Source organism: Orcinus orca, chromosome 14 (genome assembly GCF_937001465.1).
Source record: "Orcinus orca chromosome 14, mOrcOrc1.1, whole genome shotgun sequence".
NCBI classification, from domain to species: domain Eukaryota; kingdom Metazoa; phylum Chordata; class Mammalia; order Artiodactyla; family Delphinidae; genus Orcinus; species Orcinus orca.
Genome location: NC_064572.1, coordinates 21,047,955 through 21,065,913, shown reverse-complemented (window position 1 = coordinate 21,065,913; position 17,959 = coordinate 21,047,955). Strand labels below are relative to the sequence as shown.

At 44.6% G+C, this 17,959-nt stretch overlaps 1 protein-coding gene across 3 annotated transcripts in view; it reads right to left on the bottom strand.

Moving 5' to 3' along the window:
- ARID5B (AT-rich interaction domain 5B) overlaps positions 1 to 17,655 on the bottom strand; it is a 189,722-nt gene extending 172,067 nt beyond the window's left edge. Inside the window, exons 1-2 of one of the 3 annotated variants that reach the window (XM_033406063.2) lie at positions 17,518 to 17,655; positions 16,841 to 17,095 (exon numbers count right to left, since the gene is read on the bottom strand). In XM_033406063.2, coding sequence (XP_033261954.2) covers positions 16,841 to 17,095; positions 17,518 to 17,538 — 276 coding nt within the window. In that variant the 5' untranslated portion in view covers positions 17,539 to 17,655. Of the gene's footprint in view, positions 1 to 15,208; positions 15,674 to 16,840; positions 17,096 to 17,517 lie in introns of those variants that run through there. The other 2 variants (XM_004279981.4, XM_033406064.2) reach the window with 2 other exon arrangements.
- Positions 17,656 to 17,959: the final 304 nt, after the last annotated feature.

Below are 17,959 nucleotides of genomic sequence, written 5' to 3'. Positions count from 1 at the left end.
GTACATCGTCTATAATTAAATGCCCAGCAGAGTGGGGAGGTATTTGGAAGAACCACTCAAGGAGAATACATAATAACAACAAAAGGAGAAAAAAAGAGCGAGACAGGGTAAGAAGACTATCTTCCAATCCACATCAGACTAGCTTTATACTAAGGTGATTGGTTCCACTGCTGATTGTAGCGGGCAGCCTCTAAAAGGACACCCAATGATCCCCACCTCCTTGTATTCATGCCCTTGTGTGATCCCCTTCCCTTGAATATGGGCTGGACATAATGTCCCAGATCTAACAAACAGACCTAGGCAAAAGTGATGGGATTTCAACTCTGAGATTAGTTTACCAAAGGACTGTGGCTCCCGGCTGGCTCACACACGATGAGGGAAGTCAACTGCCACACTGGAGCTGGCCTGTGGAGAAGCCCATGCAGCTCGGCAAGGAACCAGGGAGGTCAAGGTCAACGGCTAACAAGGAAGGAGGCTGTCAGCCCAACAGCCCAGGAGCAGAGAAGTGAGCTCAGAAGTAGATTCTAGCCCTAGAGAGCTTTGAGATGACTCAGGGCCCGCCGGGCACCCTGACTGCAGCTTTGAGAGACCCCGAGCCAGACACACTTAGCTAAGTCTTACCCAGACTCCTGACCTACAGAAACTGTGAATGAGAAATGCTTTAAGATGGGAAGTTTGGGGTAATTCGTTACACAACAATAGAGAGCTAGTACACTCATCTTTGAACGTGGAATACTGGAATACGTTGACATATTTTTGTGTGACAATGAAATAAAGCCTGTGAAACAAGGTGCTAAATACCAGTTTTTAACTGTGCCTGGAAATTAGATTAATTTCTGCTGAGAGGTTCACAAGCCAATGGAAGAATGCTTTATGCAACTGCCTAAATCCTGAAATAACTGCGTGTAAAAGAGATCTTTTCTTTTTGGGGGTTATCCATAGAAATCTCCAAAAATACTACAGAACAGTATAAGCATCCCTTTCAGGACGGAAGGGGCAGAATAAAATATAAGCTTGTCCAGTAAGGCTGACTTTGTTCTCTCTCCTCTAAGCAACTAGAGGGAGAAAGGCCAATCTTACTCATCTCTTTATCACCTCCACGGTACCTTGTGTGTACTAATAAATATTGGTTGAAGTGAACTGAATAAAAGTTTGCCGTCAAAAGGCCTCTATTTAAAAATAGAAATGTTAAGAGCAAGATTATATTATGTCCTCCGCTCCTGCAGAAGAATTCCAAGCCTCATGTCTCTTGTCCTCCTCTCACCTTCTCAAGGGCCTTGGCACAGCTGACCAGTTAGACAACGGTGCTGCCTACATGTACAATCTACAGGTCCTGTACATACACAATCCTCTAGCCCTCATGGCCAAGATCAAAGCAAGGCTTCTCTTTCCTTAAAAAGAGAGAAAAAAGGCAGAAAATAGCCTTTAAAAATTAAGGCCAAAAAAAAAAAAAAAAAGAATTAAGGCAACTGAGGTACCTCAATATTCTGTCATGCTGAGAATGTTTTCACTCCACTACTTCGAGGGGTCATTTAAGGAATTCTGGGGGTCAGAAGTGATTTGAACACCTGCTTGGCTGTCTATTGAATTACTGATCCAGTAACATCCAAAATGTGGAGAAACAGGACCTATAACTGTAAAGAAAAAAAACAGAGCCTACTGATAATTTTAAAAGACACTACCATGTGTGTGATCCATACCATTTGCATTAGAAAAAACATCTTCAGCCTTTTTACTAGAACCTCCTTCTTGCCTGCCCAGATAGTTGGGGATGCATATTTCACAACCCAATGCATTGTTGCTGAATACACATTCAGCCCCCAGGAGCACAGAACACAATTAGACTATTACGGAGAATGCGCACAAGAAACAGAATGGAACCGATTATCTCACTTAAGACAGACAGAATTGAATTATTTTCTGTATCTATAACCCATGTACACTAGATTTTGGAATAATCTGGCGAGGAGCCTGGGTACTACAGCAGTGTTTTCATCTGAATCCTAGTCATCTGATAAACACTGTGGGATTAACCCAAAGCAAAAGGATTTAATGGCCCAGCAGGCAGCCTCTGTTTTGAAGATCCTTCTTCTAAGATTCCCCAGCCATTGTGGCTGGGACTCTAGCCCTTTACATACTTCTTTCTGCTGATGCCTTCTGCTTTTTGAAAGAACCTGGCATCACACATCTCAAAGGAGTTGGTCTGGAATTACACTCCTTACCACCACCGAAAGAGGAAAAGGAGGAGAGGACAAGGGGGTGAAACCCATTTCCAGATTAGGGGTGTTTTGAAAAATAAGAACTAGGAGAGGCTATTTTTAAATGGCGGGAAAGGGAAGGTATTTACAATAAATTCAATGCTGTGCACATTCAGCACATCAACACCAGGTTTCCCAGAGGTTGCATCATGAAAGGGGAGGGACCTGGGAAGCACCAGGTCTGCACTTTCTTCGGCACACTGAGATGGGACATCTGGAATGCAGGTTTGGTCTCTTGACTCCCATCTCTTTTTATTTTGTTGTGGCTGATGGAAGAAATGCCCCCTGAGGGTCCTTTAAGACCCAAATAGAACAGAGCAGAATGGGCTGCAGGGTGACTCCTTCACAGTGACTGGAAACTTCAAACATGAATCAAAAACTCTGAACCTAAACACAAGAAAAATCTCTCAGGACAGATGGAGAACCAGGAAGTTTAACTCAATTTAAATTGATAATTTTCTTAGTTATTGTTTTTTCAAACAATAGTAACCCAATGATTCAACCAATAAATTACTTAGTAAGGGGCTATTAACAGTCTTAGCACCATGACAGACTTCATGGAGACAATAAAGTTCGGATTTGGTCCCGGACCAGAAAGGACAGGGTCGATGACTAGCATCTGCTAAAGGCCTGGGTCTTCTATTAGCCAGGTCAGGGTTTGAGACTTTATGCCCATACAAGTCTCATTTGATAATCACAGCCCAGCAAGATTAGCCTACTTCACAGATAAGCAAACAGAGACCCCAGAAAAATTAAGTAACGGACCAAGATGACGTGCAGCTACTACCAGTCAGAGTACATACGCACATGTGGTTCTACCAAGCTTTGAGACTAAGAGTTTACATTCTAAACAGAAGGAAAAAACACACACGTGAAATTATTAATCAGCACTGCCTCTAGGTTCAAGTCCAACCTGACCAGCTAGACAACCCGAGGTCTGGCTTCAGTCTACCCCACTGTCCACCACAGCCCCGCTCCTTTGCCGAACACAGACCACATCCAACATTGCAAAGTCCTGCCTTCCTGCCTATGGCTTCATCTGCCAAGGATTTCCCCTGCTGTCATTCTCACTCCCAAAAATCTCCACCCATGAGAGGCCGAAGTATTTTCAAGGGTCTGCTCACAACCCCCTTCGGCAGGGCGCCTTCAGCGTGGCTCCAGGCCACCTCCCCACTCACACACTTCTTTCTTCCCACTTTTTTTTTTTTTTTTGCGGTACGCGGGCCTCTCACTGTTGTGGCCTCTCCCGTTGCGGAGCACAGGCTCCGGACGCGCAGGCTCAGCGGCCATGGCTCACGGGCCCAGCCGCTCCGCGGCACGTGGGATCTTCCCGGACCAGAGCACGAACCCGTGTCCCCTGCATCGGCAGGCGGACTCCCAACCACTGCGCCACCAGGGAAGCCCTTCTTCCCACATCTTAATCCCTGTGCCCTTCCTGACTTCCCCAGCTTGCACGTCCGTCCATTCCTTCCATCCCTCCAGACTCTGGAGCTTCGGCTGGAGAAAATGGTGAGGGCTTTGCCCACCGGGCTGCCTGGCCTCCTCCCTTTGCTGCCCCTTTAGGACTAACAGGTTCCTTTTGCTTCATGACAGAAAACGGGCCAAATGTGAGAAAGTTTTCAAAACTGTAATATTCCAAAGCTTTCCTCCAGAGAGTGCAAGGTGGCAGCCCGTGGGCCACATCTAGACTGAATACATGTTGCGTTTGGCCCACAGTGTTTTCTTAAAAATTGTATGGAACTGCCAACTAAAACCACACAAAAATCTGGCTTTCTGGCACGTCTCTTGAAAAAATGGAAAGATATGGCAACATCAAATGACACTGCTGCCCGCATGCAACGTTCGACAGGACCCGAGGGGCAACGTCCAGACGAGTCACACGCTCCCCGGTTCTGTCTCCCAGCCTGGCTCCATCCACTTCGGCCTCCCTGCCCGGCCCACACCTGTGCCTCTGCTCCAGGCTCCTTTCTCTCCTCGTCAGTGGAAGACACCATAGAGGAGGTGGTTTTTGAACAGGATACAGCAGTTGTGCTATTTTACTTCACAGAGAAAAACCTCAGCAAATTTTACACCCCTCTTCGGATACAACCCCCAATTCCTCGACCTGTCGGCAGGACAGCACGAGGCGTCTGCCGCCTGTGTTCTGGAATCAAGACAGCTCGAGCTCCCATTCAGTCTCTCTCATTTACCTGATGAGTGAACTTAGAAACCTGGACGGGTTACCTAGCCTCTCGGGTTGCCCGCCTGCAGAACGACATGGCCCTAGAGCCTCCCTCATAGTACTGTGGCTGTTAAGAGTAAACAGAATGTCCATGTAAAGCTGTCGGCACCTAGTTTTACTACTAACTTTATTAAAGTCGTATCAGACCAGGGGCCAGGCAAACATTTACCGTAAAAGGTCAGATGGTAAACACGTGAGGCTCTGTGCGTCACTCGCAACTACTCAGCTCTGCCACGATAGTGTGAAAGCTGCCAGAGACCACTTGTAAACAGGTGGCTGTGTGCCAATAAAACTTTATTGACAAAACAGGCAGTGGGTCAGATTTGGCCTATAGGCCTTAGTTTGCGGCTCCGTTTTCTACTTCTCCACAGCCAGCCAGCCAATGTAAATCAGTTCTGAAAATGCTACGCAGGTGTCTCAATGGGATCTAAAATAGTAGGTGCCTCCAGTGGGCTTCAGTGGGCGTCTCCAACCTGTTTCCTGGGTTCACAAAGATTCGGCTCAGCCCAGAAATCATGCCAAAGGGAGAACGCTCCCCCCTCCACATCCTACCAAGAAACCTTTTCCCAATCGTCACTGGAATCTCTTTAGCCCTGAGTTCAAACACTACTTCTTGCAAAATGCCTCCAGAGACCTTCCTAACAAGATCAGGTACGCCATCATAGGTCGCTGTATTTTCCCTTCTCCATGCTGACCGCACCACAAAATCACCCATTTATTTAGGATTGTTTGCTTAATCGTGCCTGTGCTCCCAACCCAGTGAGAAGCCCCACGAAGGCAGGATCTGCCTGGTTTCCTACCTGTCTCTCCAGGGCCCAGCACGGCCTGCACACAGACGCCGCTCAGGAGGGAGGTGCCTGGCTCCTCCCGTGGGCTTGTGGGATTTAAAGAGCCCGTGCAAACACTTTACTGAGCAGGTGCGCGGTATTATTACCAAATACTCGCGGATCAGTCAACAGCCAATTTGAATGCAAGTTCCCAGACAGCAGGATAGAAGCTTTCAAGAACCATATGCTAAATAAATAGATGAAGGACCAAAAGAAACTATTCATAAAGGCTCAGATAAAGAATAGGTCAGTATAAAATGAAAATATATATAATATATTTCTCAATATATTCTAAATAGGGGGATATGAAGATCACCTGGCAGAATCGAGAATCCGGTGTTTTCAATCTTGCCTCTCAGTCTCATTTAGACGTGACCTTGGGCAAGTTACTTAACACCTCTTTTGGTCTCAGTTGCCTAGTCTATAAAGTGTGGAAATGTCACAATACTACCAACCTTAGAGAATTTCTTTGAGAACTAAATGAGTATTTAATTTATATGTTAATTTATTTGCAATGCCTGACACATAATAGCTACTCAATAGAAAAAAAATGTAACTTCATTGAAAACACTGTGGGTGAAACTTTTGCAAATGGTTTTGGAAAACAGCAAGTTGGGAAGTTTCCTCTGGGTTGTGCACCTGGAAGAAGGAAGTGTGAATGTGGTTCTAAGACTACAGTGTCTGGTGATGGGTTTCCTCCATTTTGGATAAATCAATGAACTCACCTTTTCCTTCTTCCTTTAGAGAGTGAGTAACATAAGAACAGAAATCTTTATCTGGGTATTAGTCACTGTGTTAACTGTTATATCCCAGTGCAGAGAACCAGCACATAGCAGGCACACAATAAAAATTTCTGAACAAAAGAAACCATCCATGAATATCAGACGGTAGCAGAAATGCCAATTCTGTTTATCACCAAGAATGCTTTTCTTGAGTCAATATAAATATCCCTATCAGAGGGCCCTCCTGGCTCCAGGAAAGAATTTGGAAATGAGGGTAATAAAGGTGAAATCCAGAGGGGACCCTGAATATCAAAGCCCGGTTTCTGTGTAATCACTCACCCTTTGGTAAGTATCTCATCATTAGAATAAAAACCATACACTCCATTAGTGACTTTATAAAAGTGATCTCCCACAGAGGTACCAACTACTGGTGTAAGACAGGGCACTGGAACGACCCACCTGAACGCGCCCATGGGAAACACTTGCCTACTTGCCTCAGACTGTAACCTCAAGAGAGCAGCCCTTCCCCAAAGCAGCAGACCACTGTGCTTGAGGGACTGGGTTCTGGTTAGTCTCTGCATCTATTAAATAGAGGGGGCTGGACTTGTTCTCTTGAATATCCTGTGAGTCTATTAAAACGTCCATGGCACATCAGCCAGGAGCCTTTTTCTGAGATAAGCATGGCAAGTCTTCCTGGTCATCGTGATCAACAGCGCCAAGAGCTGTCTGACCAGTCCCGCCTACAAGCACACATGTCTGATGGCAGAGGCAGAGGGACCTGCTGCACCCATGGACAGGCTATCGTTCATGCCAGGAGAAGGTCTCAGAACATCAGAACAACCTATTCTGCATCGGACGGCTTCACCGCACGTCAGAGGCCCTCATGCCACAAGGCAAATTTCCAATCAGAACATCGCCAAAGTTGGGTCGTTACAGAAGAGAAACCACTAAACCTGGGCCCATCACTGAGGAAAGTGTGAGGACAAGGTAATGAATGAGAACATTTTTATTCCCTGGTACAGTATCTGGCTAGTTTGCTTTTTTCCCAATGGTACTCGGAGCTGAGCTCAAAATAGATGACGGCAAGCAAAGCTTGGACTAAAGGGAAAACAGTATTCTGTCAACATGATTTCCATCTCCAATGTTCCACAGGGAGCTTTGAGCAGGCCTAGTGACAAGTAACTGGATGGTAACTTGGCCTGTTATCTCTGTAGTATGCAAGGCTTCCTTTCTGAGAATAACACACACACACACACACACAAACAACTCCATATATACATATCTGTATATACATACACACACACACTTTGATATGTATGTATATGTACATATTTTTTAAACATATTCGTCCTTTAAGAAGAACACACAGAATTATCAAGATTAGATTATTCGCACTTACTTCTTTGTCTCCAGTAATACCGTGTTCTTTTGTGCTGGTAAAACAACATGTGCTTTAATTAGCAAATATCTGTAAATAATTTATTTGCTTTCAAATACAACAGAACAATGGGGTCGATTTTCACATACATTTGCCCAGCACACATGCTGGGTCTTAAGCCAGACTCTCCCATTGTTCAATAACTACATCAAGCTGTCCAACTCTTGCTGCCCTCCGTGGTGGAGGGGTGGGATAGGGGGCTAGAAACCCAAGTTCCTTCCAGAAGCCACATCCCATTTTGCATGACCCTAGAAGGCAAGCACATAGCACTGTCCAGTCCAAGCTACAACAAACTCTTATGATCTCCAACCCTGGAGCCTTCTGCGAGGAACACGGAAGAGTGCCAGAGCGAAGGGCACTGGAGTAATGGTTGCTGGATGCAGGTGCTCTGCTGCCCCCCAACAGTGTGAACCCCAAAACATAAGGCACAAAGTGTGAGGCCCATGAATCACAAAACCTCATCTAGGCTCTGCAGGGTTAAAACTGGGCGCTGCGCATGCAGTGCAAAGAAAGATGTTAAATCAAATGAGAATGACTGCTCTAGGACTGGAGGCACTATTATTTTGAATAAGATTGAAAAGGCCAGAAAAAGCAATTCAAAAACATTTCAATTATGTATTTCCCAGAACTACATCTTTGAGCAACTAATGCAAACGTTACCACCACAGTAAAACTTCTTCCCACATAAAAGCATATAAAACAGGTTAAACAGCATATACTTTATATATCATATGCATACTTTTGACTATTAATAAAAAATTCAAAATCTATGTATGCTTTACTCTCCTAAGCAATACAGTAATTATGATTAAAGGACACAGGCAGCACAAAAAGAGCCAATTTATCTTACTCGTGCCCAGGAATACTATTGGGTAACTAAGCAACTAAAGACAAAATATGGTCTAATTAATTCAATCCTATGCTTATTTAAAAGACACAATTAGAACATTTTTATTTTCCAGCCTGCACAGTAGCTCAACATGCTTGAGGGTGTACAAAGCAAAGCCTATTATTCTCAAAGACAAGAGTTTAATGTTTAGTGCCACTGATCCGGCTTGGAACTCAACTCTGGGGAGGAGGGATGCGCATCCCAGCCCAGGTGCGCTGGAGTCATGAGAAAGGAAAGGTGGGGAGAGGGGAGATGGTTATGGGGCCACCAGATTGACTAGCAACACGTGGTTTCTACCCCCAGTTTTTCTCTCTGTTCAAGGATGGAGATGGGACCCGGAACTTGATGTTCATGTGTGTAAGGACACCCACCACTGTGCGTCGATTCATACAGCCACAAAGATCCTACAGAAAATTCATGCAGTTAAACCACACATCCTAGTCTGTGTGACAAATGTCAAATATCCATCTTGAACGCTGTTAACAATGCGTCTGATTTTAAAAGCAGAATTAATGTAGGCAAGTGTGTACTGGAGACTTGATGCCATTAGCATGAGTCTAAAGCACCCTTTCAATCATCATCATCATCTGCACGTTGGAAACGTGTCGTCAGTACGGGTGCTCACAGTACAGGATGCGAGCCATGCTCTGCAAAGGCCAAGGCCTAGGTTCTAATCTCCAGGAGGCCAGCAAGGACCATGGTGCGGCTAGAAAAAGCCATCCTCGTGCAAGGGCGCAGGAGCAGATTTTTCAAGAAATGCAGGAATCCATGACCACATTTCTGAGAGGCAAATGAATCCTTAAGCCAACAATCAATAAATTTATTTCAAATTTATTTAAAAGCCAAGCCAATGGGTAATCACTAGCTACAATATTATTCCGAGTAGAAGATGGCAGATATCCAACCACCCTGGCTATAAAAAATGACAAGCAAATCCATTTGATTCCAGCAATTATATTCTGGATATTGGTTAAAACTAGACTTTGATAAATGAGCCTGAGTCATGTATCACTAGATGCCACTATGAACAATGGCATGCTTTATTAATAACTAACAGCGAAGTATTTACATGTATGGACTCGTGCACTCCATAAAAATAACATTTCCTTAGTATGTGCCTGACACTCTAAATGTCAAGACAGGTTTTAATTGATTACGGTTTTGACTTGCTATCAAACACGTGGCCTCGTCAAGACCATCAGTCTGGAAAACATGCTGGTTCGCCGGAACTGCCAACCAACACTCAGGTGAGAAATGACTCCCCTTCCCTGAAGTCCCATCTTTCCGCAGACTGCCACCCCAGAGCCCTGACTTTTTTTTTTTTAAACAACCTTTATTTATTTTTAATACAATTTTTTTTTTTTTGCCACCGTGTGCCGCTTGTGGGATCCTAGTTCCCCAACCAGGGATTGAACCCAGGCCCTTGGCAGTGAAAGCTCAGAGTCCAAACCGCTGGACCGCCAGGGAATTCCCCCAAAACCCTGACTTTCTATAGGCTGATGGCTGAAGACTGGAAACATGCTCAAAAAGATGGAGTTGCTGGGGCTTCCCTGGTGGCGCAGTGGTTGGGAGTCCGCCTGCCGATTCAGGGGACAGGGGTTCGTGCCCCGGTCCGGGAAGATCGCACATGCCGCGGAGCGGCTGGGCCCGTAAGCCATGGCCGCTAAGCCTGCGCGTCTGGAGCCTGTGCTCCACAACGGGAGAGGCCACAACAGTGAGAGGCCCGCGTACCGCAAAAAAACAAAACAAAACAAAACAAAAAAAAGATGGAGATGCTGGCTCTCGCCTGATCATTCAGTCCCAAATAGTCACTAATTTCTTTGGCGAGTTCTACCAAAAAAAAAAAAACCTTTGCGCATTTTCACAGCCTATGGTGCAAAATGATATGGATTTTAGAAGAGAAAGAAGTGTGAGGTGGGCTGCTGGAGCTGGCCCACAGGTGAATGACCCTCTGCCAGAAAGAAAGAAATTGGGCCAAGCTTAAAGAAAGCAGGCTGTGGGGAAGCATTCATTTTAATCATGACATTTAGTCATTCAGTAGATACTTGATGAATGCACTGACTGCTGTGGGGAGACCCAGAGGTAAGTAAGACACAACCCTCTGCTTCTGAGAACAGCACTGCAGTGGGGAGGGGGAAGAGGGAGTGACAAGCACAGGAAAAGCACACAGTTTATAACCATTCCAGGAAGCACCATGTGAAAACTACCTGGGAGATTAAAACCAAACACTGGACTGTAAGTCCCCTGAGGGCAGGGGTACTTGTCTGTCTTGTTCAATGCTGGATGTCGGGGCCTAGAATAGGCTCTGGCACAAAATGGGTGCTCTATAAATATGCATGGAGTGAATAAGACCTCAAAGGTGAAGACAGTACTTCATAGTTTCCAGAAAGATTGCGAAAGGCTACAAATAAATAGTGACCTTAGTTAATCTCCACTTTAACTAAGGGATGCAGATAAGAGTCTGACAGCTTTTCTGTGACCAGTGTCTGTCTATGGGGGTAGACTAAGAGTTTTTTGAGGGCTGGGCCATTCTCCTGTATCTCAGTACCCCACTGTCCAGCACCTAGTAGGTCTTCAATCAGCAGCTGAGGAGTTGAACACATGCGTTTTCCAAAAACATATAGATAGTGACCCTTCCTTTGAAAACGTATTGCATTTACTGTCAGAACAATTCACCAATGTGTTACATCTTACATTGCTTTTACATTTTTTAAAAACGTGGGCTGATCTCATCTCTCTATCAAGATTGATAAGCTTCTTGAGAAAAAAAGCCACATCATGAATTGTTTCACATCCGTCTCTGTACCTAGCAAAGCACGGAGCACATAGCACTCAGCAAGCAGCTTTCATTAACTCAAGATAGATGAAACCAGCATTGGCTGGAATTGGGAACTTAACCATCCAAAATACAACTTAGTATACATTCTACTGATTCTCAAATTTTAACATCCTAGGCTCAATGCTAAAACAGAATTTTGTACATATAAAGGTTTTTGACATATTAATGTTAAGGTATTTCTTCTATTACTGGATCTTGCTCCAAAGCCAAGTAAGAAAGACTAAAAGGTACACAATCACATTCCTTATTTCAGATCAACTCCATAGGGCAGGGGTCAGCAAACTTTTTCTGTAAAGGGCCAAAGAGTAAATATTTTCCACTGTGTGGGCCATATGGTCACTGTCACAACCATTCAACTCTGACACTGTAGTCTGAGAGCAGCTATAAACGATACATAAACAGTCTATGTTCCAGTAAAACTTTATTTACAAAAGCAGACAGTGGGCCAGATTTGGCCCTTTGGCCTTAGTTTGCTGACACTTGTCACAGTCCAGTAAACTCTGTCCATGTAATTCATTAGTTCTCACCCTAGTTCTAAAGGGCCTGCTAGGGAGAGAGTAAAGATATTCCTTCTCTTAGCTTAAGATCATTACTAAAAATAAACGATAACTATTATAACAGCATCCATCATTTGCTGAGCTCGCATGTATAGGTACGAGGCTAGTTGCCAGGACCTTTTCATTATTATTACTAATTCTCTTGGCAAAGTAGAAACCATTAAATCCATTTGACAGATGAAGAAACTGAGGCTTAGAAAAGTTAAAGAAATTCTGCAAGGCTAGTGAGGACACTGAAGAGATCTCAGAAACTTCTAAAAAAAGAAATCAGCTCATGGAAACAGACCAGAGACCCAGTGAGTGGCCACCCACAGGCAGAGCAAGGCCAGTTCAGCACCTCCTGAATTTCAGAATGTGTCTGTGATGTGATCAGGTGATCTTCTAAAAACTCCTGCTGATCCAGTTGACAGCATATTTCGATACTAAAACGTAAATCCTTAAGGAGCCTTTTATAATGGCAACACAGCTAAAACCACCATATGGATGAAAGCCAGCCTGATCTGGGGGGACCTGAATTGGCTATATGTTCTAGTAAACTAACCTAAATGCCGCCCTCTCATAGAGAAAAGCTTTCTTTAGGAAGGTCCATGGTAGTGGTCTCAAACTCTAACGAGAACAATAATACTAATATTAATGATAATAATAATGAGTCAGCCATTACTGGAGACTCTGCTATGTGCCCACCTCAGTTGTAAGCACTTTACATGTATTAACTCCCTTAATCCTTAAAATAATCCTGGGAAGTAGGTACCATATTTCCATTTTACAGATGAGAAAACCGAGGCACAGAGTTTAAAACTCGCCCAAGATCCACACAGCTAGAGCAAGACTATTTAAAATGCAGAATCCTGGACCCCAATTCCAGAGATTCTAAATAAATTAATTCCAGTAGGGGCTTGTGCATATGGATTTTTAACAATTTTTGACTGGATAGTGAGGCTGGTGATAGTCAAACCACTGTTAGATACCCTGGCTGCATGCTAAAATCTGTAGTGCCCAGATATGCTTGATACTGACTCCCTGACATCACTGACTTACTCATCCACACTCACTGTTGCAGGGGACCAGCAAGCTTTCTTGTAGAATCCAGCCCATGATCCGTCAGGCTGAAATCCAACCTTGTACATCCACCTATTTTTTTTTTTTTTTTGCGGTACGCGGGCCTCTCACTGTTGTGGCCTCTCCCGTCACGGAGCACAGGCTCTGGACGCGCAGGCTCAGCAGCCATGGCTCACGGGCCCAGCCGCTCGGCGGCATGTGGGATCTTCCCAGACCGGGGCACGAACCCATGTCCCCTGCATTGGCAGGCGGACTCTCAACCACGGCTCCACCAGGGAAGCCCTCTTTTCTATTTATTTAATTTACAGTTATAAAGTAATTTTGCCCATAATAATGTCTCTTGATATTTATAACAATCCCCAGTCAGCTTTACTATTGTTCCCATTTTGCAGATGAAGAAACTGAGGTTCAGAGTGTTTACAGTTATCCAAGGGCAAACAAATAGTTAGTTGTAGAATCAAGATGTGAGTCTCTGGAATGCTTTTCCTCCACATCAGCTGCCAGCACTGTTAAGTATGCGTAGGCAGCAGTGATATAAGCAGGCCAGACATTATCCTCATTACTTAAACTAGTAATAAATTGTTAATGATTATTAATAATGGTATTAAAATGTAACTGTTACTGTTCTATGACACTGGCTAGGATTAACTGAACTTTATAGAATAAGAATGATTCTGCTACCTAAATATCTGGTGATATAGTTCTAAAATGTACAAGGAACTGCCCACATTTAGTACACACTTCTGGAATATAATATGATGTATTCAAGCTCTAGTTCCAAGGGTAGGTTTCAGCGGGAAAATAAAGCAACCCTAAAGCTTAAGAAGGCCTAGGTTCAAGCCGGCGACCTTTGACAAGCCACATAAACTCTTCAAGGCCTCTGTCTCCATCTATAAAATGGGCATACAAATCCCTGCCTTATCTAGCCTGATACAATTAATGCAAAGATCAATAAGAAAATTTCCCTCCCCCACCAAAAAAAAAAAAAATTGTCCTCTGCAGATCGTAGCAAACCACACAGGGACGCTATTTCTAATCTCGCACAATGATAATTTCCCTGTTTTTAGAACTGATGTCTTTATATTTCAAGAAATCATAAAAAAACAGAATGATGTTCTTGAGCCAAAAAAGCATACGGAGTCCTGGCTGTCCTTTTGAAATGGATGCTGATGTCAGCTCAATCAAGAAATTATTAACCTCCATTTGGTTACTTTAAATAAACTGTACTGGCTGATTTAAATGTGCTGAACATTTTCTCCAAGGCACAGTGCACGTCACCAGGAAACCTTTCTCTTTCAGTTATGCATTGCAAATGGCAAATGCATCATTCAAAACTATTTAAAATCAATAATAAAATCATTTCGCTGTACATAAACAAGTTAACAGAGTAAGAGAAAACAAAGCAAATGTCTTAATGAGAGGGCCCTGTTGCCCCCTCTAGGTGCCAGCAGTAAATGCTGGTATCTGCAGGCTCTCCTCCAGAGGAGACTGCTGCTGCTATTCTGCTAATGAATGACTGACTATCTTAGGCCAGGGGGGAAATGACATCACCAGGGTGGAAAACCGATCTGCACTGGGAAACTTTCTACCTGCTTTACATTTGTCATAATTATTTTGCACAATGTAGCCTGTATTTGCATAATTTTGAGGCGTGTCATTATCTCAATTGAAAATTGTTTTAATATGGCTGAATAATTCACAAGGACATCATCCAAAGTCCTAATGAAATATACAACTATAATCATACAGCTAATTACCAGCCGTGTTAGCATTAAAAAACAAATCATGCATAATATTAGACGATGTATATGCAGCTGAGGAATATAAATAGAGCCATCTCCCTCTCCAAACCCCCTAGAGTTTACTTTTAAATGGCAAGATTAATTTTCTCAGGTATGGCTCATATAGCAGCGACGAAACGCCAAGATCATTAAAATGGTTCGCTTACATTTCCCCATAATGAATAATGTCTTTTAAAAAATCGTGTATTTAAAAATATATCTGTTTACTATCATTAGTACTACCAGATGCAACCTTCGGCTAATATTTCTTTTATTCTTAAATCAGAATTTACTATTTAATTACACAACAGAAATTAAAACTGGACCAAGTGGGGTCAATTCGGGGTCTTTAAAAAATATTCCGCTTTCAATTGAAAAAAAAAAAAAGAGCGTGGCCACAAAATATCCCATAAAACACTGAATAATTTCCTTCTGGGTTCAGTCAGAAGTCTGTTAGGCACCAGCTCTTTTCTGGATATTTAATCCTTCCCTTTTCCAGATCACAGGCCATGTTGAAGTAATAAATTTGAAAAGCAAATAATAAGAAATCAGGAGGGGGAGGGGAAGGCAGACAGCTGCGCAGGAAAGTTGGGTCGGGGGAGGGGGCCGAGCCAAACCTTGGGCGGTGCAAAGAGCTCAACCTGTTGGTAGGCTGCAGGATTTTTCACAGCATTTCCAAACAACACCTTTGTAAAATTGCCGGCAGACGTCGGGAAAGGTGAACGTTTAAAACCCATAGCTGGCCGGGAGGGCGGAGGGGAGGGCGTGTGGGTTGGGAGAGGTGTTCGGAGAGGAGGGAGGGGCTTATTTCCGAAGAGGCTGAAACGAGGGCGAACGTTTTGACGAACTCCGGTAATTAACCGGCATAGACCACTGACGGGTAACTCGATCTCGGCGAGAAGGAGCGAACTGGAGGTGCCAAAAGTACAATCAACTCCACCAGACCAAGGAATTCTGGAAGGACTGGCAGGCAGCTTCGAGCTCCGGGATGAGTTAAACGGGGAACCATTCACTTAACAAAAAGGTCCTTACACCTACCTCGACAGCTCGAAAGCCTGGCACAGAGCTAGCTGCTCTCAGAAGTCTGAGTTTGATTGCCCTGCTCCCGCTTGGGCAACACAAAGCCTTGACAGGCGGCCGCGCGCCCTCCCGCCCCGCCGCGCCGCAGGCACAGCCTCCCCAAAACAGTTCCCCCGGTAGGTACCAGGGTGCTGAGGTCGGTCAGCTGACGAGGGGAGCCCGCAGAAGTGCGGCCACACATGAAATGACACAGCCGAATAGGGGCGGCCGCCCCGGCGACCGGTGACAGCGGGCTCACCTCGGGCGTCCTGCCGGGAGCGCCGGCGAGCGCCCCCGCGGCCGCCCAGAAACGTGCCGGGGAGGCTCTGTCCCTCTCCACCCTCCCCAGGAGCGCCGTCTGGGCACGGAGGACTCCGGACCTGCAGGGCCAGGGGGTGAGCACACACCCCTCTGCCCTTCCCTCCCCCGTCCGCGTCCCACACATCCCCAAAGATCGCGCTGGAAGGCGTCCACTTTGCGTGGAGTAATTGAAAACTAGAACATCAAATGGCTTGTCCGGGGGGAGGGGGTGGGGACGAGAGATAGTTGTTAATGCTTAACGTGTTTGTGCCGGTTACACGACCGCTTTGAAATCCGCCCGGGCAGATCTGCAAGTTATTTGAATGTATTATTCCAGTACCTGTCATTTATCACTTTATTCAACACGTCTTTGCCAACTCAATAGCTTTTGATCTCACTCTGCCTCCATTTCGTAATTTCCGCCCTCTTAAACATATCAAATACTTACTTTAAAAAAAAAAAGAAAAGAAAAACGGGAACAATATCGAAACCCACCGAAAGAAATCCACCCATCCCCTACCGAGCCAGACGCGAAGGTAAATTTTCAAAAGGCAAAAAATATAAAAAGCATGTGATGTTCAAGCGGCAATAGCAGGATCTCACACACACACACACACACACACACACACATCCTTGAACAAAACCCTTCTCGAACAAGTTATTTGATCTTGACTAAAATCAGCAGTTGGATCTTCTTTGTAAAGCTGACAGCCAAACTCTGACAATGGCAAAATACTCGAGCCCCAGCTAGTGGCGCTACCCCTTTAAAAAAGAAGTCGATCCTGTTCGCCTGCAGAAGTGAATACAGTATTTTCAAGCTTGCCCTGTAATAAGCATTACTACGGGAAAAAATAATAAAGAAAGAAGAGAGGGAGATATAAGTTTACCACCTCGCCATGGTCGCTATTTCTGCCCTGGGGAGTGTCTTCTGGGAGGAAATAAAGTTTAGAGCTGGATAAAAGTTGCCGGCTGGTCCTCTCTTCCCACAACAGCTGGAGCTCCGCTATGCAAATCGGATCCTTTGGCGTACATCTTACAAAGAAAAAGTCGCCAAGGGACAAAATTCTTGGTTTGCCTTCAAGGTGGAATTGAAAAGCCTTGTAGAAAATGTAAGGTCCGTGCAAGCCACACGGTGAGCCGACCCACTGCAGGGGAAAAAAAGCACCAAATAAATAATGTAGCCATCAGAGCACAAACGTCTATTCCCAGACACATTTACACACAGACATCCACACTCTTAATACAGAAGAGCCAACAGATATAAAGCTGGGTGGAAAAAATAATAGAGCCCACACAAATTTTCTGCCTCCCTTAAAAAAAAAAAAAAAGACTCCGGGCCCCCCACCTCTCCCTACCTCTCCATCTGAGGCGGTAGAATTACATTATGTATGTATGATCACTGCAGGGATTTTTTTAAACAATAAAAATGATTTGGGGGGATGCAGAGGGTAAAAGTTTGGTGAAAAGTTTGTGGGGGGTGTGGGTGGGTGCAGAGGTGTGGGTGAGCCGGGGGGCTGGGGGGTGCCGGGGGGTGCCGGGATCGGAGGAGCGGAGGAGAGCGAAATACCTGGAGTGAGTTGGGCTCCATCTCGACGTTCTGAATTGATTGAACTCAACATTCTCTCCAAACTTGTTGGCTTGAATGGATTGCATCAGGTCCTGGCAGGGAAAAACATTCTCTGCCTTCAGCCGGCGTAATGTCTCAATATAAAACTAAGCTCTCGCCTCCCCTTCGGCACCAAAATGATTGAAAATGTGACCTAATATTTCTCTGACGACTCAATTTTCAGCTCCTGTCAAAAATGTGTAGGTTTCCTTCCAACCGTGGGTTGATCAAATTCATAATCGGCAGAAAGGCTCCGTCCGATCTCGGCGGGAAGAGGATGGATCAAGGCAAAAATTACATAGGAAGGTCTGTAAAAATAAATTCCGCCCTAAAAGTGTGTGAAGATGAGATCTACCTCTTCCCAATCTCCCTTGTCTAGCGGTTTCATTTGATGAGATTTTTG